At 46.2% G+C, this 26,914-nt stretch overlaps 1 protein-coding gene and 1 long non-coding RNA gene across 6 annotated transcripts in view; one reads left to right on the top strand and one right to left on the bottom strand.

Annotated features, from left to right (window-relative positions):
* Positions 1–26,914, top strand: part of FHOD3 (formin homology 2 domain containing 3) — a 449,329-nt gene that overhangs the window by 410,338 nt on the left and 12,077 nt on the right. For 3 of the 5 annotated variants that reach the window (XM_073898306.1, XM_025886680.2, XM_073898305.1), the window contains 7 exons: positions 2,773–2,955; positions 4,340–4,459; positions 5,177–5,338; positions 9,664–9,854; positions 15,203–15,395; positions 19,922–19,945; positions 21,471–21,645. In XM_073898306.1, the coding sequence (XP_073754407.1) occupies positions 2,773–2,955; positions 4,340–4,459; positions 5,177–5,338; positions 9,664–9,854; positions 15,203–15,395; positions 19,922–19,945; positions 21,471–21,645 (1,048 nt within the window). The remainder of the gene's footprint in view (positions 1–2,772; positions 2,956–4,339; positions 4,460–5,176; positions 5,339–9,663; positions 9,855–15,202; positions 15,396–19,921; positions 19,946–21,470; positions 21,646–26,914) is intronic. The other 2 variants (XM_025886682.2, XM_025886681.2) reach the window with 1 other exon arrangement.
* Positions 20,932–24,645, bottom strand: LOC141373735 (uncharacterized). Its single transcript, XR_012380035.1, has 3 exons — positions 22,814–24,645; positions 22,238–22,310; positions 20,932–21,375 (listed from the first exon to the last, which is right to left on the bottom strand). It is a non-coding gene; the product is annotated as an uncharacterized lncRNA (long non-coding RNA).

The following is a 26,914-nucleotide window of genomic DNA, read 5'->3' as shown; positions in this document are numbered from 1 at the left end:
ACCAGTTGATACCATTATGTGAATTTTCTTGTTCAGACCATTAATATGGTAGATTAATTACATTTACATTAAATACATTTATTGGTTTTTTTGTACTGAACCAATCTTGTTATTATTTTTAATATATTATAATATATTTAATAATATATATAAATATATAAATATATATAAATTAAATATATAAAATAATATAATATATAAATAATATAATTATTTTTAATATATTACTTTATGAAATACAGCAATGTTTATATATCTTAAACATATATATATGTTTATATATATGTAATATATCTCAAAATAGTTTTGTTCAGGATTTTTGCATCTAGGTTCATCAGGGACGTTGGTCTGTAGTTTTCTTGTAGTATTTTTTTCTAGTGATTCTGGTCTCGTAAAAGAAAGAAAGGAAAGATAGAAAGAGAAGGGGAAGGTGGAAGGAGGGAGGGAGGAAATAAATTATTTCCCCACTTGCTTGGGTTCAGGCCACAGGTTCTGACCTGCCTCTTTTAAACTGTGGTTCCAGTGTCAGCTCAGTTTTCAAAGTCTTTGATACAACGTTTAAGGTCAGATTGACACATAAACAGCTCAGGGATGGCCCCAGAAGTCTTTTTTTTTTTTAATAAGATTTTTATGTATTTATTTGATGGAGAGAGACACAGGGAGAGAGGGAACACAAGCAGGGGGAGTGGGAAAGGAAGAAGCAGGCTTCCCGCTGAGCAGGGAGCCCGATGCGGGGCTTGATCCCCGGACCCTGGGATCATGACCTGAGCTTCCAAAGGCAGACACCTAATGACTGAGCCACCCAGGCGCCCCGACCCCAGAAGTTCTTAAATAATATTTTGCATTTGCTTTGCCAGGCTCTTCATTTTCCCTGACCTCCCGAATACTTTCTAGTTCCCTGGGGCTTTCCTTTTTGGTCATCCAGCTAAAAGCTGGGGCTTGGTCGCCTCACTTTGCTATGTATTTTCTGTGACTGTTCCCATGTCTGGGGCCAAGCCAAGAGAAGACAGCACGTGCCCAGGGGACATGTGTCCATCACATGGGATTGCCGTCTACCGAGGAGAACTGTACCTATTTGTACCTTGTACAAACATTAAAGAGAACAAAGTAAAGCCAATATGTACATTCTTTATTGTGTTTTTTCAATGTTTTAATTGAAAGGCAGTGACAGAACCACTTTGGGACCCGAAAGGAAGGAGTAGAGCAACTGGAGAGCAATAAAACCTTGGGCTTTACCCTGTCGACTCCCTTAGTCTGGCCCTGCTGGGGCCATAGCCCCACTGATTGGAGAGCAAGGTTCCCTTCCCCAGAGCTGTAGGAGACCACCAGCCCCTGTTGCCACTGCTGTCGCTACTAGGAGACCCCTTTCCCACTGCTCAAGTCGGCGCTAGAGGATTGCCCTGGAGCTGTCTCTGCACCTGATACCCCCTTCCAGGTTTGGGGCTACCTGAGCTCTGGCTGGGGAATACCAGAGGACAGATGGTCAACTAGTTACCAGTTGAGTTGAACTTCCAATTCTGATCTTCTTCCCCAATCCACCTGCCACCGTGTACTTCTTAAAGTCTTCCAATACCTGCTCCATTCATGCTGTCCACGGCACACAGTAGCACTGAGATGGGGTGGAGGATGTCTACCCCATCTTACCCAGAACCAGAGCTCCTTCCACTTCTCTCCAGATGCTTGCTACTATAGAGCAGTGACCAAAGCCACTTAGAATTAATGAATTAACAGAAGTTACCAAAAAGTGTGGCACGATACTGGAGAAGGAGAAATGAGAGAAACATAATGACCCCTTACCTTTAATAATGTTGTTTGTGAAATGTTATATAACGGGAACTATTACCTTCTTTTATACTACTTCTTATAGTCACTAAGGAATTTGAACCTATAAGAATCAATCCTTCTGATGACTTTTTGCCTCCTCTGCCTTCCATCATTAATTTTAACCAGAAACAAATAGAAGCAAAGGGTATTTTTAAATTAGTAGGTAGATACTGCTTTTTATAAATACCATCATCATTTTTCCTCAACCAGACTTGATTCTGATATTATTTAAAGTGTGTTCATTTGGGGGCTCAGTCGGTTAAGTGTCTGACTCTTGGTTTCAGCTCAGGTCATGATCTCAGGGTTGTGAGATCAAGCGCCACATCGGGCTCCGTGCTGGGCATGGAGTCCGCTTGGGATTCTCTCTCTTCCTCTCCCTCTCTCTCTGCCCCTCCCTGCCTCTCTCTCCCTCCCTAAAAAAATAAGAATGAAAAAAGTTTTCATTTCTACCTTAAATTTGAAATATAGTTTAAATATTTATAACAATTAAAATTATAGTATACCCTATGTGCAAAAGCCAGTCTGAGTTCTCATATAGTCCAGACAAATTTTCTCTTTTTTCTGGGAACAGGGACCTGCTCTCTAACCTTCTAGCTTATGCTTTCCCCTTTCTCTCACGTCCCATCCCCCTTTCTTGCCTAGAATGTGCTTTATGTATGAGATCCAGAAAATTTAGGGCAAGATTTTTAAATTCCTTCTGAAACAGGAGATTAAAGGAGAGAGAGAGAGACCATTTTAGAATAAATGAAAGTGAATTTAGACTCTACCTGGGACTTTTCTTCTCTATGGTATTTGTTTTACAATGGTGCGCACCTACATATTATATGAACACTGACAATGGAATTTCTCTACTACCTGGTTGGAAAATTACAGTATGATTTGGGAAACATCAAAGGGCTGGGGTAGGGTCTGTCACTAAGAATATACTACATTGTTCCACCTTTCCAGAAAATTCTGACCATGATTCCCACTGAAGAAGAGAAGCAGAAGATCCAGGAGGCGCAGCTGGCCAACCCTGATGTGCCACTGGGCAGTGCTGAGCAGTTCCTCCTCACGCTCTCCTCCATCAGCGAGCTCTCGGCTCGGCTCCACCTCTGGGCATTCAAAATGGATTATGAAACAACAGAAAAGGTATACGCTTAAGAAGGGAGTTAGCCAGCCCTCTCTCCCAGTGTTGAGAAAGTCAGTTTTGTATTGGTGAAGGGAGTGAGGTATCATTCTTGAGTGAGGGTTTGAAGGGCAAGTTGATTATGATGAGGCTGTGTCTGCACTGAGTGATTGGCGGCCTGGCAGTGAGGCATTTTTCTCCAGTGGCAGCCTGGAGAAAGCCTCAGACACTTGTTTCAGGGTACCAGATGACTGGTTAAAAAAAAATTTTTTTTTAATTTTCTATGTAAACTCATTGTAAAAATTTGGAAAACATAGAAATGCACAATATAGAAAGTGACTTATAATCCTTCCACCTGATGACAGTCACCTAAACTGCCATTGTCTGTGGCAGTTAGCCTGGCAGAGTCACTTTGAGAATCTCTATAGGAAGTTGAGGATGAGCTACTCTAAGAGGTTGAGAGGAGAATAGAAGGAAAGGAACCTTAACAGTGAAGGCATGGGAAGATTCATCTGAGTAAGAAGTGGAAGGAGCAGGTGTCTTCTGGACTGGGGAAATGGGAGTATTTTTACAGGCTGAGCAGAAGGAACCAGTAGAGAGGAAAGAGATGGAAGGTGAGCTGGAATGAGCTTAATTGAGAGGAAGTGCCCAAAGGAGACAGATTCAAAGCATAGGAGAGCCTGTAAGGTCTCCATCCTCTGGCAAAGGAGGCAGCAGGGTTTTATCCTGAGGACCAGATAGGTGGCAGTGCGTGTAGGGGCATCAGGAGGGAACCATGGTGTTTGAATTCATTCAGAAATCAAGTGAGGATGAAGAGATATAGGACTGCTGAGGTGATTTGGTGTGACGTAGTCTCAAAACCAGTGTGGAAGTCTGAGAGAGTGGCAGTTACGAAGGCAGTGGCAGTAATGAGGATGACAGTCTTCTAGAAAGTAACCAGGGCTAAGAAGTGCCAGCCACAGAGTGCCCAGAGGGGAGGTTAGGAAACCTGAAGGGTCCAGGGACAGTGAGGGACAGTTTCTGGAGTCATCTGCCTAGAAGGAGAAAGAGAAGAGGAAGACCATGGTCCAGAAGCAGAAGGTACATGCAAAGGAAGTAGAGAGAGGGGAGGGTGGTCTAAGGGTCCTGCCTGAGCTTGGCAGATGGGCAGGAACAGGGGGAGACTTGTCACCCCAGCACAGGTAGCCACACATACCCATTTGGTCTCCACTGAGGAGAGTTTGAGGACTAGACTTCCCCGCTGCCTTTTGGCACTTTTCCATACTTAGCGGCATGGGCCCATCATATGGGACTGCCTTATACCAAGGAGAACTTCACTTGGTTACCTTGTACAAAAGTTAAAAAGAACAAAGTAAAGCCAAAATGTGCATTCTTTATCATCACCTTGCAACTTTTTTTAATTGAAAGGAAGTGGCAGAACCACTTTTGGATCTGAAGGAAGGAATAGACCAACTGGAGAACAATAAAACCTTGGGCTTTATCCTGTCTACTCTCTTAGCCATTGGGAACTTTCTAAATGGAACTAATGTAAGTGTTTTATATCCCTTATTCTCCTGCCTCCTTTGTCACAAAATCCCTGCCCTTCATTAGCTGAGGGAGGTTGTACCTCTGGTCCTCCAAAGCACAAATGAAGCAACATTTGTATTTTCTTGCTGGAAAATCTAAAAGGAATTTTGTCCTTCACTTATCAGGGCCTATTTATTTGAGTCTGTATCTTGCTATTAAATAAGAAAATTTAGAAAAATAAGCATCCTGTCCCTTATGTGGCTTGGCTACTCTCAAAACTGACGTTGGAGAGAATTTCTCCCATCTCCCTCCCCCATTTTTTCCTGAACTTATCGCTCAAGTATTTGTACTTATGCACATTATAAACCAACTTAAAAAAAAAATTGGCCTGTCTTTTGTCAAGAGGTAGGAAAGTAGAGGGCAAAGAGAGAAAGAAGTTGTAGATACCCAGATGGCAGAAACCCAGCCCTACAGCTCCCTGAGTTAGGGGTAGAGGCCTGGGACAGCTTGTGGCTGATGGCTGTGGTGGAAAAGGGCTGGAGGCCCATTTCATGCTCAGTTGTAGCTGGTCCCTATGTGATCAGCTAAGGGTGATGGAACATGTGGCCTGAGAAGCTCCAGTCACAGAGGAACGAAATATTAGGCTACCCCAACAGGGCATTGATTCTAGCCCTTTGTGCCTTTCTGAGAGCCTGTGTAAAACTTGTTTTTGTCTTTTATTTAATGTTCACCAAACAGGCCAAAGCGTTTGAGTTAAGCTACCTCGAGAAGGTTCCAGAAGTCAAAGACACCGTGCACAAGCAGTCACTTCTCCACCACGTGTGCACCATGGTGGTGGAAAACTTCCCAGACAGCTCTGATCTGTACTCTGAGATCGGGGCCGTCACCAGGTCAGCCAAGGTACGTCCATGGGTGCAGAGGAGGGGGCCATGCCTTTCCCTCAGATGTTGGATCTTTGTCAGTCAGCTCTGAGGAACATAGGCTCTATTAAGTAAAAACGTCCAAGTGCTGCTTGCAACCCTTGCTCTAGATTTTGTGGATATGACTTGTCTGATGCCTTTTCTAATGGGCTTTTAAGATCCTTTTCCCACCTCTGGTTCTCCATCAGCTTCTTCCCTGCTGAGCTATGTGAGGCAGGTCCGCCATCCCGGTCCTAAGCCCTGCATCCGCCGTGGAGCAGTGTTACTCAGCAGGCCTGGATTCTCCCGAGCATGAAAACTTCTCCACTTGCCTTGGGTGGGCAAAAATGTCACAACGATGCAATTTGGCTCCTCCTCAGACTTCCATAGGACCCTGCAGTGAGGCGTGGAGCCAGGAAAGAGAGGGCACCTGGCCTTCTGCTCCCTCACGGATTGGCTGGCTATTCCTATCTTACACAGAGGGAACAGTTTTATAGGGCTGTAAACAGTATATAGCTTTGGCCCCTCGGCTGCAAACTCTTAAATTGGGTGCACACTTAAGATCTTCATGAACTTGTGGTTTATTAGAAAAGAGACCATTGCAGTAGCTGGACTCCCAGCTGCCCCCACTTGCAGGAGCATCACTGAGGCTGAACAACCCCCGAGGAATCCCCAACTCAGCACAGCTGGACAATGTGAGGGTCTCGGGAGCAACAGGAAACGCATGGGGAAGGGCTGAATAGGGCAACAGGAGTCAGGTCAGTGTGTGGGAAACTTCTGGAAACCCAGCCTGGGCAGGCTGAGGAGCTGAAAGCAGACGACCTTTAGTTCTGGGACACTCTGGACCCTAGTATGAGAAGAGGAGAGAGGGTGGTGGGCAGTGGGGAAGGGGCCCCCTGAAGTCTCCCTCACGGAACTCTCTCTTGCCGCCTTCTCCCACAAAACTGACTTGTGGGGCCCCAGGGGCTGGGACCCTCCTTCATCTGCCTCAGGAGCAACAGGCCGGCAGCTGCCAAGTACAGCAAGCGGGGGGCCCTGGGCCGGCCTGAGAGTGGGCCTGCCTTGTGGCAGAAGGAGGCATGGCCAGCGATCCCCCAGCTCCAACAGCTGACCGCAGGCTTCTGAGAACACAGACTCCTTTACTTCACAGGCACCCTTCCTGTGTTTACTCCGTGCCAGGCCCTGTTCTGAAGTCTTTACAAATATTGCATCTGTGTCCTGACCAAGACCAAAAGCCCTTCTGCGTGTGGCAGCTGGGGGGTCCTCCAGCAGCTGCTCTGACACCCGCCGTGAGCACCTTCTCAGAAGGCGGTTTGTTAGGAATACCTCTATCTGAGACGGAGTCGGCTACGTATCTGCAGTCATATTTGTCCTGTTTCCAGGCCCACACAGAACAAATCAGTTCCTTAGTTGTATGTGGTCCTTTGTTCTTTCCCAGGGCTGCCTTCTAGGTGGAGCCTGCTTGGAACAAAAGCAGCCTGGCCTAGGAGTTCTGACACCAGGCTGGCCCCCAGTGACTGCCCCAGCCGCCCCCCACCCCACCCCAGTATCAGGCCTTTCCCAAAGGGTGTTCAGTTTTTAATTAAGTAATAACAAACTAACTTATCCTTATGCAAAGATTGGCTACACAAGCCAAAAGTGCAGGTCGATTTTACCTATTAACGGTGGTAGTTGCTAAAGATGACTGTTGACCCAGCTCCCTGTGACTTGCAAGGGGCCATCTACCACTTCTCAGTCTTTACTCCCAAAGCCTTTTGGGGTATTGAGGGGTCCTTCTGTGTAGACAGGCACAAAATAAGCCTCAGGAAACCTCAGCCCTACTTGCATTCCCTCCATCCCCTGGTGTGTCGCCCGTGGGGCCTCAGCACTGCGGCCCCCAAGGGGCAGGCTGCTCTGGCATCTGCAGGGTAGACATGTCCCTGAGCTGTCCCACAGTGTCCCAGTCTGACTTGATAAGGTTTGACTCTGCTTCAGAGCACAGCTCATGGGGCTTCCTACACACGAAAGTGGCCCGTGTGGGTCAGTCATCAGGAGAGGTCTTCCTGGCAAGCACTTCCTTCTCAGAGGAGGCGGCCAGGCCAGTGCTGTCTCTGGGGTGGAATTTTTTAGGGGCAAATCTAGGCTTACAGCATGCTGGTTGAGAACTTAGACTCTGGAGCCAGAGAGATTTGGGTTCAGATCCCAGTTCCACTACTTAGAGCTGTGTGGTCTCTCACAAGCTACTTCACCTCTCCTGTGCATCCGCTTGTCTCCTCCCAAGTGGAGCTAGTAACTGAACCTGAGATCAGGGGATAATTGTGAAGACTCAGGTGGCCTGGGCCCATGGCCTCTGGCTGGACAGGCAGCCAGATGAGACAGCCTTCCAACCCTGTCCAGAGAAGCTACATTAAGCTCAACCCTCAAATTGCAGCTCATCAAGAGCTCCCCCACCTGGCTTCTGTTGGCAGTTGGATACTTTCTCCTGCCCCCACCTTAAGGGCTCACGGTGGACTCTTCCTCGGAAAACCGTCTCTTACTCGGCGTCCGCTGGCTGATCTACCCACTGCCGCGCCGGGCAAGCTTCGCCACGTTAGACTGCACGGGCCTGCTCGGGGCCTGTCTGAGCGGAACGGAGGTTATTTTATTGTGTATCAGGGAGCTGCCAGATGCAAATGAAGACAGATCCAGGGAGCTAGGATTAGACATATTACAACTGGCTTGAAATCTCCTAGACATAGTAGTTGTCAGTCCCAGGTCATCCGGATCCTTTTCTAGACTTACTCTTCGAACTGTTTAGTGCTTTTCTAACTCTACATTTTTTTTTCCTTCTTGGCTGAACACCTGATTTTTTTTCTCAGCTCCACTATATCCTAGGAAAGTGAAGCTTTTTCTACTCTGGACCCAGAATTCCTTTGGTTTCAGGCAAATTATTTTTCCCAAAGTCCCATGAACCCCCTGCTTACCTGAATCCCAGGGGTCCGCCTAAACTTGCCTTCTGTTTTTGGCTCTTCAGCACCCAAGAAACCCAGGACTTGCCCTGTCTTGCCTGGTCCCCAGGGCATCTGTTGTGCTCAGCTTGGCCTCATCCCATCTGGTGATAGATCTTCTGACCTTCGTTGACTTGATCCCCTCCATTGTCTCGTGGAGGGCAGGACCACTCCAGCAAACGCCCTGGGCACACCCATCCAGGCTCACATCCCCTGACCTCTGTCATCTAAGCAATGGCGCCTCACCTCCATGCATCTGCTTTCTCCCTCTGACCTTGATTTGCCCAGTGTTCACCTTCTCCCGCCAACTCCCACTCTGCATCTACTTCTGTGCCCTCAGTCTCTTCCCTAAAGCTCACCTATTTGTTTCTGCCTCCCTCCCCCCACCACCCGCTTTCTGAGTTTCTTTCCCCTGTCCCACAGCCCTGACGAACTCTTTGATTCACATAATTTCTAGTCTAGAAATTCAGTAAAAGCATCACTTTAGAAAGCCTCATTTCAGGCTACCTCAGTTAATCCAGACTGTTTCCACTTCCCTGAAGAGCACAGTGTGAGCTGTGTCACATCTGTTCTTTGCACACATGGCTTACATCTGCCAGCAAGACCTCTCTCTCTCTCTCTCTCTCTCTCTTTTTCTCTCTCTCTCACACACACACACAGACACACACGCATGCATACCTGTGGGCTCTGTACATCCTCAGCGTTTGGTCTGTACACCTGTCTATACAATGAGCCTCCTTGAGAACAGCAACTTAGTCTCATTCAACATCTGTCTTTGCATTCTCAGTGCCTGCTATAGGAACTGACATACACCAGTTTCTCCCTGGGTGTGGGTCAAATGAACGAATGGGTGGAGAAATAAAATTTGTCACACAGTGTAAAAGAGATCACTGTGAAGAGACGCCGTCCGCCCCTGAGCCGGCCCCACCATATTAGAACCATCCCTGTATGACGGGTGTGTTCCTATAACCCTAAGTGAAAAATCATCTCTGAAGAACAAGAGTGCTCTGAAAAATTTTATGAGACATCTGCTCAGTTCATCTTGTACTGGTTCCTTGATATCATGTTTTAATTTACAGTTCCCAAAGACTTTCCTAAGATTTCTTTCCAAAGTGGGGGTGGGGGAGTGATATTTGCATTGGGTTCATTGGGGGGAATAGCTTTATCACTAAATAATCTGATGTCAAGATAATGACAAATACACACATGTGGATGATTTTTAAGCCATAAATATATTTGTATTTCAAGATGTCAATTTGGTTTTGATGATTGTTTCTCCCGGAGGCAGTTGAGTTTCCTGGTTCAGGTTGGTGTCCGCTTGTTTCAGTGCATTTGCCATCATTCTCCCTCTGATTTTCAGGTTGACTTTGATCAACTTCAGGATAATTTATGTCAGATGGAGAGAAGATGCAAAGCTTCATGGGATCACCTCAAGGCAATTGCAAAACATGAAATGAAACCAGTTTTAAAACAGCGAATGTCAGAGTTCCTAAAAGACTGTGCAGAGCGAATTATAATTTTAAAGATTGTCCATCGAAGAATAATTAACAGGTAAGTGGATGAAGGAACTAATGGCAACACCTATACAATGGCACGTTAAAAATATTCTACAACCCAAGATCTGAAGGTTAAGTTTACAAAAGTTGTACTGTAAGTTCTGGGTACATAGAAAGTACACCTTTGCCCATGTTTGTTTCATGGGTATTTTTCTTACACACACACCCCAATAGTGTAATACCATTGAATTTTGAGGTTGGAAGGAATCTCAGAGGTAATGTGATCCAAAAATCCCATTTGATCCGGAATTGCCTCTCTAAGCTCTCTGACAAGTTGTATCTCTGCATCTGCTTGAACAGTTTTGCGTGCATACAACACGTGTCCTAGCAAGGCAGCTTGACTTGTTAGAAAAGCTCCTTTATATAATCTACAGTGCTCCTTCCAGAACCTTCCACTTAACTGATTCTCTGAGGCTGCTGTGCAGCAGCCTGCCTAAATGAGGCCTGGGCCCCCAGTGTGTGCCACCTCTGGACCAGCCGCCCTTAGAGTCCCAGGATCCAAGAGGACCCTGGGAGACACGCAGGGCTGTATGAGGCCTTGCTTGCCAGCAAGGAGGCTAGCTGGGGTCTGGGAGCTGGCTGGGGTCTGCTCCATAGCAGTCCAGGGCTGGCTCACCTGTAAGCAGTGGCAACACCGAGACAAGAACCTGGGTTTTCTGACTTCCTGGGCCAGGCCGTTTCTGACCACGTACCACCAGAGTATCTTTGCGGTATTACAGAGTATGGTTGTAGGTCCCCTGGCCTGGCCTTTGGGGTTCGAATGCTCTGTTCCGGGCCTTACTGAGTAGATGTGCAGGTCTCCAGACCTGCAGGCTGTAGTCCACCTGGAGCAGGTGCTCTGGTGACAGGCCTTCTGAAACAGGCCTCATCGAGGTTCTGGGAAGGGAGCCCTCCCCTTGGGGCCTTTCCCAGGGACCTGCCCCCCTCAGGTACATTCCCAGGCCAGTGTCTAAGCACTTGATTATTTTTTTAAACAGAGGGGCGGTATTTTCATTTATCCCTGTCTGTTTTGTATTTTTTTATTAACTTTTTACCTCTCTCCTTGCCTCCCACCCTCCTTTAACCTTCTTTTTTCTTTCCTTCCCTCACCCTCCTTGAACCCCTACAACCTAATTGTCTTGTCTGCCTCCGAGCTTTTACCCACCTTGTGCCATTTGCTGTTTTAGTAACTGTGTACCTCCTGGGTCTTGATCCAGACTGTTGTAGGGCGGAGAGGGCGGTGGTAGTCTTTAAATGTTAGCCAGGACAAGAATAAGGAACAGAATCTTCCCTCCAGGTTGACGACTGTCCATTACTCAGTACTTCTGGAATTCAGTCGTAAACCCCTCTCACTGCCCTCCACCTTGACCTCACAGGGCCCCCTGCAGTGGAGGGACTTATCAGAGGTTTGGTTAGATTTCTTAGTGAAATCAAAGTACGCTATGCTCTTAACATGTTTAAAAAGTGGAGGCAGGGAACGTGAGCTGCTTTGGCCCTCCGTGCTTCGTATGATACGAGCAATTTCCAACTTAAAACCGCTCAAGTAAACAAATAGTTTCCACTTGGAATGTCCTGAAACTGGAGCAATTTTCTGAAAGTCTTGTAAAGCTGTTAGGCCTGATCACGTTAGCCATTTTATCCCTGACAGGTGAAAACTCATTTTGGTGTTACAGCTATTCCTTAAGCTATAGGCTTGTGTGTGTGTGTGTGTGTGTGTGTGTGTGTGTGTGTGTGTGTATAAGATGCATATAATGTTTGCTCTGATTGTCCTATTCTCCCTGGTAAGCTGGTCACCCAAATGATGGTTGCTCTTGCATGACCTAGATCCCTGTCTCCTCGCTGGTGCCTGTCCCACTGGGGATGAGCAGCACGAGCTAGGAATCATGGGCAATATAAAGGGCCACGGCTAAAGGGTGGGTCCAGGTAGCGGCCAAGCCAAAGCGCCTAAACCATAAAACCCTGGCTTCAAATGAAGTTGGTAGCAGGAACGCGATATGTAGAAGTGATGAAAGTAGGAATATCTTGTTGAAATGGCCATGGGGGCCTGAGAGCCCCAGAGGCTCTGCTTCCTGTTCCCCTCCCCAACTACCAGCAGTTCCCAGGAACATCACCTGTGACCGCTCTGATCTAACACATTCCCCTTGCACACTGGGCAACTGAGACCCAGAGAGGAGGAAAACCCTAGCTGAGGTGGATACAGGTGGAACCCTCTGGGGCACGCAGACCAGCCTAGATAGAAGACTTCAGAGTAGAAAGCTGGAAATATCCTCACCTGCAAGTGTAAGAGTTATATTTTTATCTGTGTAATTAGAAATCCATTTAATAGGGCACTTTTTGAAAGAAGCAGTTGTCCCACAGACACTACTCAAAGGTTCTCAGCGTGTGAAGGTTATCTGGCTCCTGGGGACGAACGCAAACCTTCACAGGTTGCAAGAGTTGCAGATGTGTTCTCATGACACTCACGCGTGCAGAGAGAATAACTTTGGCTTGCTTCACTGTTCAGTCCAGCTGCCTCATGACCCCCTGCCTGGTGGGGTAGCAGTCTGCTGACCTAGTCGATAATGTAAACAGCGAAACTTTGAGCCTCCTGGGTTCGACTTCAAGAGTTCGACCCGCCCCTGCTACCCTCTCAGAGTTGGCCTTGGGGAAGAACAGTGATTTCCAGAGCTCAGTGGTGAAGAAGGGGATAGGTTCCCGGATGGAGCCGTCTGGAACCCCACGAGCCTCCCATGTGGACAGGCCAGGCTGGCCTCTGCTGGCACCCCCTGCTGTGATTGGCATCTGAAGGGACAAGTCGTCAGGTCTCCCCTCTTCCTGCTCCACTCATCTCCTCAGATCCTCGGGCTCTCTGCTCACACCCTCTGTGTTCCCTAGGGCCCACTGTATACCGCGCAGGATCCCGTGAGGCCCGACGAGTCTGGCCGGACCCTCCTGCTTCCTCATCTAACCACGCTGCTCTTTGCACTCTGCCAGGGGTGCTCTGTTTGGGCCTGGAACCCTCTATCTTGCACAGGGACCCCCTGGTGGGAGAGAAATCCTTCTTGGCCTCAGCACCTCTTAGCCTCTCAACAAACCTCTCTCCACTCCAGGGCCTCCTTGGAGAGAGATGAGAACCCACATCTAGCCACCCACCTTCCTGTCTGGCCCTCCCTTAGTTATTCCACTGGATCTCCACTGGGTAAAGGGGCAGATAAAAGAACCTAGACAATCCTCTTTAGGTAAAACTCAGCTTTCAAAACCGTTGCATGACTAAGAACATCTCGTTCTGCATGCCTGAACATGCATACTCGCCTTTCCTTTCACGCTGCAACCCCCCAGCAGCCTCGTCCCACCCCGCGGCTGAACAGGTGTGCTCACTCGCTCCTGTAGACTCGTGGGGCCGTTACGCACAGGGTGGTAGGCACTCGCGCACACGGGCCAGTGCAGGAAGGCCTCCGGAGAACTCCGCAAGGGGCTGGCACTCCAGGGGGAGAGATGGGGAGACAGGTGACACCCACACTGGCTTCCTGGTACCCCAAATTCCACCCCTCCCCTTCTTGGGCCGGACCCCATAATCATTGGCACACTTGGGGAAAAGAGTGGATGATGGAACAGAGCGAAGAGACTGATTGATTGTCCCCTGGATTTTTCTTGCATACGCTATCCTGTGCTAACATATCATAGATCATAGATCCTATATCCCCTCTATAATGTCAGGTAGTAACTTTTTAGGAACTGCCAGACTTTTCCATAGCAGCTGAACCATTTTATGTTCCTACCTGCTGCTGTATAAGGGCTCCACTTTCTCCCCATCCTCACCAACACTTGTTACTGTCTGTGGTTTTGATTTGCATTCCCCTAATGACTAGTGATATGAAGCAAATTTTCATGCACTTATTGGCTATTTGTGTATCTTTTTTGGAGAAATGCCTATTCACATCCTTTGTCCATATTTTCTTTGTCTTTTTAGTGTTGGGTTGTAAGATTTCTTTATATATTCTGGATACAAATCTCTTATCAGATGTATGATTTGCAAATTCTCTCCCATTCCATGGGTTGTTTTTTCAATCTTGGTGGTGGTCTTTGGAAACACCAAAGTGTTGAATTTTGATCAAGTCGAGTTTATCTATTTTTTTCTTTGGTTGCTGATGGTTTTGGTGTCACATGTAAGAAGGAAATCATTGATTAATCCAAAGTCATGAAGCTTACAGTCTGTGTTCCTCTAAGAGTTTTATAGTTCTAGCTACATTTTCTGACTTTAAACAGCACTTTTTTCGGCCCCTTTATTTACAAGTTGTATGTTTTACTTTATTATTCTTCACATAAAGAATAAGCCCATTTCCCTCACTTGAAAAAAAAAAAAAGAAAAGAAACCCCTATTCAAACTGTACAAATTAGATGATCAAAAACAAAAGTAGTTGTCCACAAATAGTGGGATCATTTATAGAAGACTGTTTGGTCTACATACACATGTCCCTCTGTCTCCTAGTATCTTCTTTCTCATTTCCTGATAACTAGAAATGGTGTACATGTTTGCTTATTTAATTTCCTTTACAAAATGTTTAAGTCAATAAAATCCAATAATTTTTAATTTATAAAGTTAAATAGCTGAAATTTATTTTGCGCTGCTGTGTGGTGTTTCCTAATAAAATTAAGATTGTATGTGGGGCGCCTGGGTGGCTCAGTCTGTTAAGCATCTGACTCTTGATTATAGCTCAGGTCATGATCTTAGAGTCATGAGACTGAGCCCCGCGTTGAGCTCCATACCAGGCGTGGAGCCTGCATAGGACTGTAGGATTCTCTCTCTCCCTTTCCCTCTGCCCTTCCTCCCTCCCCCCACTCATTTGTGCACACTCTCAAAAAAAAAATTGTATGTAATATAAGAAAATATTTCAGAATATTTACTCACAGAAAACTTAATCAGCATTTTTACAAACCATCAGTTAACAACTCATATGATTGTGTTTATTCCAGTAGTCATTAAAGCATGTTCTCAAGAATTGCTAAGCTATATTTCTTTATTCCGTATTCAATTCTTATATAACCTAGAAACTTGTGCAGTATTTTCTTTAAGATAATGCTTTATCCTTTTTCTTACAAAAGCTTTGCACATACATTTTAGAAAAACATTAGAACACTTATAAGCAAAAAGAAAACAGTAACTAATCTCTTAAAATCCTACCACCTAGACATCTTCCATCAGTGAGAAAGTGAGTTGAACTTGACTTCTGGTTGAATTTTTTGCTCAAGAAGATTCTATAACCCCAGAGCCCCAGGAATGAAGAACAATGCTTGCCTGATTGGTTTCGTGCTGAAAGTTTTTAGGCAGCTGGTTTTTGTTCCTTAGAGCCAAAGTCATCACCACTCTTGGGTTTTTCATTGCAGGTTCCATTCCTTTTTGCTCTTTATGGGTCACCCACCTTATGCAATTCGGGAAGTGAACATAAACAAGTTCTGCAGGATCATTAGTGAATTTGCACTGGAGTATCGTACCACCAGGGAAAGGGTTTTGCAGCAGAAACAGAAACGGGCCAACCACAGAGAGAGAAATAAGACCAGAGGGAAGATGATCACCGACGTAAGTTCCGTGAACTCCATCTCTTTGTGTCATTTATGGTGAAAGTAGATCGACCCCCACAGTTTAGGGGCTGTGCTTTTTTTTTTTTTTTGACTGGAAAAAAATGCCATCTTTTAAAAAGTGCTCTTAAACTCTTCCTCTCCTATTACAGTGAAAATCTGCTATATGACAGACGTGAGGCAAATACGTGTAAATGAAGGGTATGTGGCTAGTGGAGGAATTTTGACCCATGTTGGGGTGTTGTAGGATGTGGTGTCATTAAAGGCTTGATTCCATTTTCAAACTCTGGGATGTGCTTTTTTGCAGAAGAAAAAAATATAGAAGATAACTCCACTTATCCTAGGGAGACAGATAAACTGATTTAGGAATTGATTCAGGATTTTAATCGTTATAACAATGCTATACAACCCGTCAGTTGATGCATCGACCACCCATTTGAGGCATCTGAATTGAGAAATAACGGATGTGGTGGCTCAGAGACATAACCTGAGGGGTTCTTGGCAGTCCCTTAGGTCAGAGAATATTTAGGTGGGGAGAGATCCGCAGAACAGTAAATCCAACTGGAGTTCCCTACAGCCCCTTGGGGGTGGGGGTGGAGGGCTGCACGCTTGTATGCTTCCCCTGCTCCTGGGCTCCCTTCTCCCACCTCAGCCCCAAACTCTGCAGGCCACAGGTGCCATGGGCATTCAGACACGAGACGCTCTGTCAATGGAGGGGAAAGGGATGTGTGAAGATGCCAGAGACAAAGACCTACCATGCAGGTGCCTCTTTCTGGTGGGTCTTTATGAAACTTAACCCATCTGTATATGGATCTGAGAAGTACACTGGCTCTCAGTGGTTTGGAGAATGGGATGGGTAAATGTCCAAGTGATAGAGAGTGCCATCATCCTGAGGGTTGCAAGCCTCAACTGAGCTCAAGTCAGGCAGATTTCTTTGGAGAGGAATAAAATCAGTTCTGCCTTCTGTCTCCAGGTGGGTGTGCATGTTGTAGGAGAAACAGAGGGTGCGTGATTACTGCCCACATGCTTGACGGATGTGGAGACTGGATCCATTATCTTAAAAATTTTGTAATTTTAAGGCATTTCTGAGAACAACCAGGGACTCAGCCCCTCACCATCCCTTCACCCAGACTCCTTGTTCCCCTGGAATTTTCTCACCCCTTAGATCACTTCTCTGCAGAGGGGCCCTTTGTACAGCCCGCTGACAGTTCTGAATGCCAGTGCCACCCGCTGAGAGTCTCTCTTCTCCTCTCTTGAAATCTGGGTTCCAGAGGATGTGTAGCCTCCCAGAGGACAGCAACAGGAAGCAAACTGAATCCATCTGGGCAAACTGTGGCCCACTTTTCATTCCAAGGTGTTATTTTTAAAAGTTTTAAAAGGGGCTTCCTCATTTCTGTGGAAGTGAGACACATTGGCAGGTGAAAACTATAAGCCCAATATGTTTATAGTTATGAAGACAAAAATTTCTTGCCAAATTCTTGAGATTTTTTTTTTTTACAGATCCTACTAATTTTCAAATTCTGCCCTTCTCTGAAAACATCCAGCTTGCCTATTTATAAACAGGGGTAAATGTTTCTAGAGTTTGACTGAAAAATATTTAAATTCCCATTAAAATGTGGACAGGGCAGGCTTCAGGGTTCATCCTCAACCTAGTCTGGTTTTCATTGGTCAAAGTGGCATCATTCACGTAGAGAGACTGCCATCTACTGGAAGTTTAGGATATTGTCACTCAAGACAAAGTGTAGAGCTTCTTTTCCCAACTCTCAGGTTCCCCTGGTGTGCCCAGCGCCGCAGTCACAAGCTTATACCCCAAGGATGTCCTCATGATCTGGTTAGAAAACCACATGTACACAACTTAAACCACTAAAAACAAAACCCAGCAACAGGTGGAGTCTCTGGACATTAGAGCTGGAAATGATTTTTCGAGAAAACTGTGTGGCAAATCATTTTTAATATAGATGCTGGGTAAATGAATGTGGAAGTGGTAGCAATTAAACAGAGATGATTTTAGAAAAACAACTGTTGTTTTAGACACACTGAAACCTGGGTAAAATCTGAAAGCCCTGCGTGTGGAGTCTGCCCTGTATCTGCCCTTGTGTGCCTGCCCCTTCTCTTCTTTCTCTGTTTCTGAAATGCAGAAGGCTTCCTTTCTCAAAATCCGGGGGCCCTCCCAGGTAGGAGTCAGTGAGAAATGAAGGGATTCCTCATCCTTTTGCCCCGAGCTAGTTCTAGACAAAATGGTGACATAGACAGGGCAGCATAAGACCACCGTGGCCCTTTCTGCTGTTGTCATACTCAAGATGGGCTGCAAGAACTCAGACTGTCGGGGCGCCTGGGTGGCTCAGTTGGTTAAGCGACTGCCTTCGGCTCAGGTCATGATCCTGGAGTCCCGGGATCGAGTCCCGTGTCGGGCTCCTTGCTCAGCGGGGAGTCTGCTTCTCCCTCTGACCCTCCCCCCTCTCATGCTCTCTCTCTCTCTCTATCTCATTCTCTCTCAAATAAATAAATAAAATCTTAAAAAAAAAAAAAAAAAGAACTCAGACTGCCAGTCTCAGGACCTCCACATCAGGGCGTGGTGGGGAGCTCTGTTGAAAATGAACCAGCCAGTTATTTTAGCAGCAAAATGAGATTATTAAGGAATGGCAGAGGAATTGCAATTTGGGACACGCAGGCTATGACAAAACCATAGGCAAGTCCAGAGAACAAAGGAGAGGAACATTTCTTTATTGAGCAAAGCGGTCATTGGGAGGGGCTGCTTCCAATGCATGTCCCTTGGATAAAGGTGAGCGGTCCTGGTGGCAGTGGTTTCTCATTGGCGGGGCTGTTGCTAGGTGAGGAGAAAATCTTTATCCCTCTTGGGTCATAAGGCAGGCTGCTTCCTGTTGGTGGCTGCAACTGATGACAGTAGTAAGATGTGAGGCTCCCCCTCTGGTGTCCTGACAATGTTAAATGTTTCCTTCAGTTTCACAGGCGTGTCACCTCAGCTTTGTCTTCTGTAAAAAGGGAATGCTAGTTCCTTTGGGGGATGTCGAGAAGGCTGGAGATTTTGTATATGTAGTACCCTGCACATGGGCTGATGGCTGAGAAAATGCCAACCATCCCGGTTAAATAAATAAGCTCTAAGGTAGACATAAAAATAGAGCAGGACTGAGGCACCTGGGTGGCTCAGTTGTTAAGTGTCTGCCCTCAGCTCAGGTCATGATCGCAGGGTCCTGGGATCGAGCCCCACATCGGGCTCCCTGCTCAGCGGGAAGCCTGCTTCTCCCTCTCCCACTCCCCCTGCTTGTGTTCCCTCTCTCGCTGTGTCTCTCTCTGTCAAGTAAATAAATAAAATCTTAAAAAAAAAAAAATAGAGCAGGACTGTCCTCTCTGGCTATAGTGCCGTTTGCCTGGGGGTGGTTTGGAATGTGATGAACTGGAAGCATTTTGTCATTTCAAATCCTGAAAGTTTAGTCAATTCTCAAAAACCTCGTGTCTGTCTGATCTGCAGGCCTGGCCTGGTAACCTCAGTAGAAACACAGGTTACATTGGGGGTGTGTTTAATCTAAAACCAAGAGATGGACACGACCTTCCCCCTCAATTCATTTTTAGGAAAGGGGTGTTTACTTAAAAGGTACTTAGAATGGGGTGCCTGGGTGGCTCAGTCATTAAGGGTCTGCCTTCAGCTCAGGTCATGATCCCAGGGTCCTGGGATCGAGCCCCACATCGGGCTCCCTGCTCCGCGGGAAGCCTGCTTCTCCCTCTCCCACTCCCCCTGCTTGTGTTCCCTCTCTCGCTGTCTCTCTCTCTACCAAATAAACAAATAAATAAAATCTTAAAAAAAAAAGTACTTAAAGAAGTTTATCTGGTGGTAATTAAAAGTTGGGCATGTCTGCTCAGAAAGCCTCCATGAGGGGCAGGTAAGATTTTTAAAAGAACAGAATTTCATGTTTCTGAGGAGAGCATAATGGGACCCAGTCTGCTTGGGCAGCTGTTGCCCTTGTTCTGTCTGGCCTGTGTGTGGAAGGATTCATGGAGGCCCAGACCTGGCAGCCCGGGCAGGGAGGGTTCAAGCACTCGGGATGAGGTGGGGGGATGGTGGCTGACAGGTAGCACCAGGCAGGTGGAGGCGGGTTCACCTGCAGAGGCCCTGATGACCGGCAGGCTGTGGCACGTTCCACAGGATGTGGCCAGCTGAGGAGCAGGGCACAGAGCTGGGAGTTAGGTCTGTAGTACTCAGGACACCAAGTACGCTGGCTATGTGCCCTGGGGCAGCCTCAGGAGGTTGGTCTGGAGCCGCACAGATTCCTCCTGACATTGGTCAGAACTGGCCTTGGGGCTGAGAGGAGGGAATGTCTGGACATGGGCAGGAGGGCTATGCAATCAGGGCCTGGCAGGTCCCACATCAGCAGGGTGGACCCTGGTTGTGGTGGCCAGTTTCTTTATTTGGAATTTGGTGTGACATGGAGATGATCTCATCTTTGCTAACTTCTGTACCTTCTAAGAATCCCTTCTGTCTTTTCCGTCCCTTCCTGTCCTCTCGAGTAGACTGATGAAGAGGATGAAGTAGAGGTAGGACTGTTTATAAACATGAAGAATGCCACACTTGACCTTCCCAAGCGTGCTGTAGTCTAACCTAACATAAGCAGCATGAGGCCTCAGCACCATCCGGTGCTCTAAACCATGCATGATCGTTTTCTGGTTGTTTTCTGTGTGATCACTAACCTCCTTACACGGGTTCTCATCATAATGGGTATGCCAGGAATCAAAAGGCTAACTGCATTTTCCAAGCCATCCCTGAGTCCCAGGCCCTGTCAAGACTGACAAGTTCAGCTGATCTAATATTGGAGATATTCTCCTCGTATTGGGGAAGTAGACAGGGAATCCTCCCTCCTGCCCCCCTGGCTGAGGCTTTTGGCAACCCAAATATGAGAACTGGATTCTAGAATAACCAGGGAAAGAGCCCTAAAACCAAAGAGGAAGTGGGACAGCGGCCCCGGAAGTGGTCATCACTCATGGGCATCCTTTGACTTGTGCCTCTTTTCTCAGCTGGCGTCCATCGGATTCATTGGGGTTCGTGGGTGCAGGGGTGGGAAGGCAGGGGCTCCTCCTCCTGGCCCTGGTGCAGATGGGAGAACCAGAGACGACATCAGGGCCGATTGGCCCCAGAAGATGAGAGAGCAGGTGCAGATAGTACAAGCAGATGTGGCCTGGGCTCTGTTACCATGGCTGAGACACTCGATGAAAAGAGGAAGCCAGGGATCTGTGGGACTGCTCTTTGCAAACATTAATCTGACTTTCTCTTTCTCATCCAGCTCTTTGGCCTTGTGTACATATGGCCCATTGTGCTAGCATACCTCTTTTACAACATATATGCCCTGATTCTTTGCTCAGCTACAGTTAGAGAATATGAGCAACCCCATTTCTGGACACAGCCAGAAGCAATGAGTGTTGCCAAACTGTTTCAGCATGAATTTCTATGTCCTGTTCTGGTCTGGGCCCTGCAATTGATTCCCTTGGGGCCTTTGGCAAGTCACTGAATCTTGGAGAGCTTCAATTTCCTTCTCTGTCAAGGGATGGGGCTAGCTCTGGAAAGATGCTTCCCAGTGCTTACCATAGTAGGATTCTGTGAGTGAATCCCACTTTTTAAATGCTAACATCCTAAGTGATCTATAAGAAAATTTTAACTGCTCTATGGTGCTAAATGAAAAAAAAAAAAACCTCAATACATTTGATTAACTGGGCGTATTTTAATTCTCCTATCAGGGCTTTGGTGTTAGAAACAGATGGGCTTTCCGAGTTGTTCCCCGGGTTGATGTCATTTGCCCCTAGCAGGCACCCGCTGCAGGTACTGCAGTGAGTCAGGAGAGCCACTGCAGTGGAGGGATGGCTGTGGGCCTTCTGGGACCAGCGCTGTTCTTTCTGATAAGAGAACTTCCTGTCCCCATGGATGTTTGTCACTGGCCCATGCACAACCTTAGGGACCACCGTAGGGAATATGTCTGCGGAATGCACATAAACAAGAAAGGTTTTCCTCAACGGAAGTTGGTTTTTGGGGGAGTCATCTCCCACCCTAACCCCTCCTTTGGTCTTGCAGTCTGGCAAGTTCTCTGGCAGCCCTCCAGCACCCCTGAGCCAGCCGCAGGGCCTGAGCTACGCGGAGGACGCCACGGAGCATGAGAACATGAAGGCTGTGCTGAAGACCTCGTCACCTGCCATGGAAGACACCACCCCGGTGCTGGGCGTCCGCACCCGCAGCCGAGCAAGCCGAGGTGACTCCTGGCCGGAGGGCGCTGGGGGCGGGGTGGGGGGGCGGCTTCCCTGTCTGGTCCCGTCCCCGTCATGGCAGTGCAGGTGACTGTGCCCAGGCAGTATCTGCTGAGGGCTGCCCATGCTGCCATAGACCCTTGCCTTCACTCATATCTCTGGGACTCACTGTAGTACTTATCTCCAAACCACACGGCGCTCCCATAAGTGTAACTTCATTCACACAAGAAGAGATATGATTATGAATGGACCCTCATGGGTTAAAGCAGGGGTCAGCAAGCCATGGCCCCGGGCCCAATTCAGCCAGCCACCTATGTTGTAAATGAGGTTTTCACTGGAACACAGCCAGGCGTGGCAGAGTTGAGTGGTTGGGGCAGAGACTGAGGGGCCCGTAGAGCCTCAGGTTTTCACTGGCTGGCCCTGTGTAGGGAAAATTTGCTGGATTCAAGCATCGTCCCCTTTTTGCCTTTTTAAATCTTTAGAGGCAAGGAAGAAATGAAAACTAAAGGTGCTAAAGACAGATAAGAGTTTCTAGGTTTGTTTCATAACTTGGAAGGGATATTTTACTTTAATTGAGAGTTAAGGTGCATTTTTCACCTGAGAATGTTTAGTGGTGTTCCCCGATCCAGCCTGACAGCACATGAATGTCCCTCTTCAGGTTCCGTACTGCCTGCAACACACAGCCCACGCTATTCAGGCTGTCTCTGGGGGCCCCCTGCAGTCTGGTCCCAGCCTGTCTCCCACACTTGGCACTCACTCGCCCCCATGTTATGGGCACCACCCTTCTCTGCACCCCGTGTCTCCCTGAGCCCCCTCTGCTATTCATGCTGTCCCCTTTTCTTTGCCGGCCCAGCCCCCATTCACCTCCAGAATCCACCTCCTCCTCCATACTCCTCAATTCAGAGGGCCACTCCTTCCTCCCATGGACTCCTGAGCTCCCAGTTCAGGCTGCCTCAAGATTACAGACTTTATCACTAAAGAGGACGAACTTCTGGAGGACAGGCTTTCTCCTCTCGGTGTTTGCTTAGCACGTGCTATGTGCAGAGCTAGAAGAAGGTGTACCACTTACTGTCTAAGCTGTCATGCTCTGGCATGTGACAGTGGTTCTGGTAGTCACTATACTGGCTGACCAAAGAGAACAGGCCTGGTAAACTGGGTTGTGGGTTAGCTTACCTATCACAGAAACTCGGTAAAACAATGAGCTCATGCAGTGCCCATCAGGCATTGTCCCAGGCTCGGGAGAACATTCAGACTCACGAGATGGCGGGCAGCTGGAATGTCGAGCTGCAAGCTGGAGAAACCCCTGAGAAGGCCCTTCAGTGACTTCTAACTGCCTTTGCAGACCGACCAGGGCTTTTGGAATTTTGCTGTTGTCAACTCTGTTAAATATAAACAAAGAATGATAGTAATAATAACTTCAACATAAAAGAAAAAATAAATGTAGTTTCAAGTTTTCTTTAGAAGAGAGTGGGTTACGTGGTGAATGTAGTTCCTTGGAACTTCTTATCAACCCAAGGACCACAAGCTGCCATCTATGGAGGAGTCTTGAAAGGGCTTCCAGGCAGTGTTCCAGATCCCTAAGGTTTATGTGGAATTCCCTAGTGGAGCTGCACTTCAGGCTTTTTATGAAATTACCAGATGTTTTTCTTCTTTTCTTTTGTTTCTCAACTCAGGTGAGTTCAATACCACTCTAGTTCCTTCCTTTGCTTCTTAATGTTGGATTCTGTCTGTACCTTTTAGCGGAGTTTTTACTTTGATAGGCAGTTAAGATGACAGAAGAAGGGCTGCCTCCCTCCACCAGGAGGCAGGTGGTCCAGATGTTGAAATTTGCAGCCAAGTTTTAACCATTACAAATGTTAAAAGATGTAAAGGAAAATATAGACAAATTGATTAAAAGGTGTATCATTTCAACAGCAAATTGGAACTTAATCTTAAAAATAAAACAAATGGACATTCAAGAACTGCAAAAGAAATAGCCGAAATAAGGAACTCCTTGTGTGGGTTTAAGAGCAGACTTGTCCCAGCAAAGGAAAGGATTAGTGAATTCAAAGACAAGTTATTAGAAAATGTACAAAGTGAAGCATAATGAAGAAATGGACAGAACAGAATAAAATGTAAGGTGGGAGGTGCACAATCAAATGGTCTCACCTGTGTGTAATTGGAGCAGCAGAAGGAGAAGGAGAAGCAGCATTAACTGAAGAGCTAATGTCTGAGAATCTCCCAGTGCTGGTGATATATATCAACCCACATATTTAAGAAACTTAGCAAATCCAAGGAGAATAAATAAAAAGAAAACCATGCCTAGGTGTAATGTAGGTAGACTGCTAGAAACCAATGATGAAGATAAAATCTTTTAAAAAGTCAGATGGAAAAGATAAATTACCTTCTAAGATACAAACATCAGAATGAGGGCTCACTGTTATCAGAAGCTATGGAAGTCAGACGAAAGCGGAATGACATCTTCAAACTGCCAAGAGGGAAGTCTGTATCCAGGGAAATTCTTCCAGAACCACAGGCAAACTTTTATTACATTAAAATCTCTTTTTTGATATAATTATTCCCCTTTTAGACTATTACTTTAGGTCAGATTTTTAAGGGAAAAAATAAATTACAGTGTTTTCTTTCAAACTGTAATTTACATTTTTTTAAAAATGCAGTATAGTTGACACACAATGTTACATTAGTTGCAGGTGTGCAACATTGTAATTCAACAAGTGTACATTATCGATTTACATATTTTTAAAAATGAAGTCAAAATAAAGTGATATGGTGCTATCAGTCTATAATGCTTCATTCCTTCTACCACATCTCAGTATATATAAATGTCTTGAGGGGTGCCTGGGTGGCTCAGTCGGTTAGGCATCCGACGCTTGATTTCGGTTCAGGTCATGATCTCAGGGTCATGAGATCGAGCCCCGTGTTGGGCTCCACACTCAGCGGGGGAGTCTGCTTGAGATTCTCTCCCTCTCCCTCTGCGTTCCCCCCTGCCCCACTCACACGCACCCGCACACACTCTCTCTTTCTCTAAGATGAATAAATAAATAAATCTTAAAAAAAAAGAAAAGAAATGTCTTGCTAACACTTGGGAGACTGTTGTGAGCCTCTTGGGGGTCTGCAAAAAGTATGGACAGTGTTTCCCTGATGTTATATGTGGGTACAAGTTTCCAGGGAAAAAAATCCTATACATGACCAGAAAGAATGCATATAGACAGTTACCAGGCAGGAAAGTAACCAAAGGTGGGGGGAGATAAAAAAGCAGAACCAGGACTGAGGTCATAAAAGAATGACATCATCACAAAACCAAGTCTGGCAATCCTGAACATATGGCAACACATCCCTCTGAAGCCTCTCCTGGCACATTACAGTGCAAGCAGACACCTCAGGATGTCTAGGATGGGAAGAAGAGGTCATCCTTAGTAGGAAGATCAGATGATGCCTTCATTTTTGGCCCAGTGCTCTGAAAATGTATCATGAGCAAATACAGTTGATTAAAACGCGTGTTTTTGGAAGGGTAGCTTGGCATTTTAAAATGAGACACGGAATTACAAATCAGTAGGTAAAAAGGGAAAGGAGGAAATTGCTGGGCAAAACACAATTGTACTATTGATTGCCCTGTCTGATCTGAGGAAGACCACTCTTCAGAAGTGCAGAAGGGTCCCAGTGTAAGAGCTATGCCAGTGGAGGCCTCCTCCCTCCAGTTAGACCACCTGGCCCATCCTGAGAATGCAGGAAAGTTCAGCCATTTCAAAAATTCCTTTCTGAGAGAAGCCTATTTTTAAAGGGTTTTATGATGCTGAAAGATCTAATTGGATGGAAACAAGTAGATCAAGTGCCCTTGGGCATAAGCAGAAAAAATACAATTTACTGTTTTTTTATATGCCAGTGCTGTAGCTCTGCTCCCATTCATACAACAAATGTTTAAAATAACATCAACAATAACAACAAACGTTGTCATTAGAAAACATACTGACCTATAGATACATGCACGTGGTGGAGCCCCAGGAATCCTGCTACTCCTCTGGCAAAGTGTGAATCATTTATGTATGCAATTCAGCAATGTGCATTTTACTGGCAGAAATTAGGACTAAATTATAGCATATTACGTATTTACTGTAAAATTTCAACCACAAACACATGTCCACAAAAATCACAATCTACTGAACTGTGAGCCACTATTCCCAACTATTGCCGTCAATATCCAAATGCCAAAAGCTTTTCAAAATTAGTATGGGAATAGAACTCGAGAATGTAAGGTACATGTTTACTAACATTTCTGGCCTGTGGTTGGTGAAAAGCTGACTGTTCTTCAGCTGGACCTTAGGCTCCAAATACCTGTGTCCCATAGGCAGAGTCTGAGAACACCCACCTACAGGCTTCTGAAGTTGTATGTTTATTACAAAGGACCGTGTATGTGGAGGAAATTCACGATTTTGAGCGCATTGCATGTCTTTCTTCTTACAGAAGCATATTTCCCATCTTATAGAAGAGATTTCACAAGGAAGTTGATTTATCACGAAGGCACGTTCTTGATACTTGGGAGCTCATGTCTTCATGGTGCTTTCTTCTTGTTTGTCTATAGGCAGATGCTTTTATGCCAGACTTAGACCTGCTCTGTCTTAATAGACAATTATTTATAAATGTACTTTTCTAGTCAAGAAGCAAAGAAAAATTTATGTCTGTTCCTGCTTTGCTAGTTGAAGAAGGTAATCCTGTTTTGATTTTTTAAGTATTTTATTTATTTGACAGAGAGAGAGAGAGAGAGAAAGCGCATGCACGCATGCACAGCAGCAGACTCCCTGCTGAGCGGGGAACCCAACTCAGGGCTCTACCCCAGGACCCTGGGATCATGACCTGAGCTGAAGGCAGATGCTTAACCAACTGAACCAACCAGGTGCCGTTCCTGTTATGATTTTTAAAGGTTAAGTAATCCAGGGTGGCTCAGTCAGTTAAGCAGTTGACTCTTGATTTCGGCTCAGGTCATGATCTCAGGGTCCTCAGATCAAGCTCTGTGTTGGGCTCTGCGCTCAGCAGGGAGTCTGCTTGAGCTTCTCTCTCTCTCTCCCTCTGCCCCCCCACCGACATGGTGCACTCGCTTGCACTAGCTCTCTCTAAAAATAAATAAACCTTAAAAAACTAAAATAAAGTTCCTTAAAAAAAAAAGATTAAGTAATCCAAAGATAAACCATGACAAAATCCATGATTTTTATTTAACTAGAAGAGATGTTAAGGTTAGTTGACATTCCCTAGGCCTAGACAGCCATGGACAGAGAGCTG

The sequence above is a fragment of the Callorhinus ursinus genome, unplaced genomic scaffold (genome assembly GCF_003265705.2).
Source record: "Callorhinus ursinus isolate GAN/ISIS: 27379988/994484 unplaced genomic scaffold, GSC_fseal_2.0 scaffold11, whole genome shotgun sequence".
NCBI lineage: Eukaryota > Metazoa > Chordata > Mammalia > Carnivora > Otariidae > Callorhinus > Callorhinus ursinus.
Note: the sequence above shows the minus strand (reverse complement) of the source record. Positions and strands in the feature narration are given on the sequence as shown.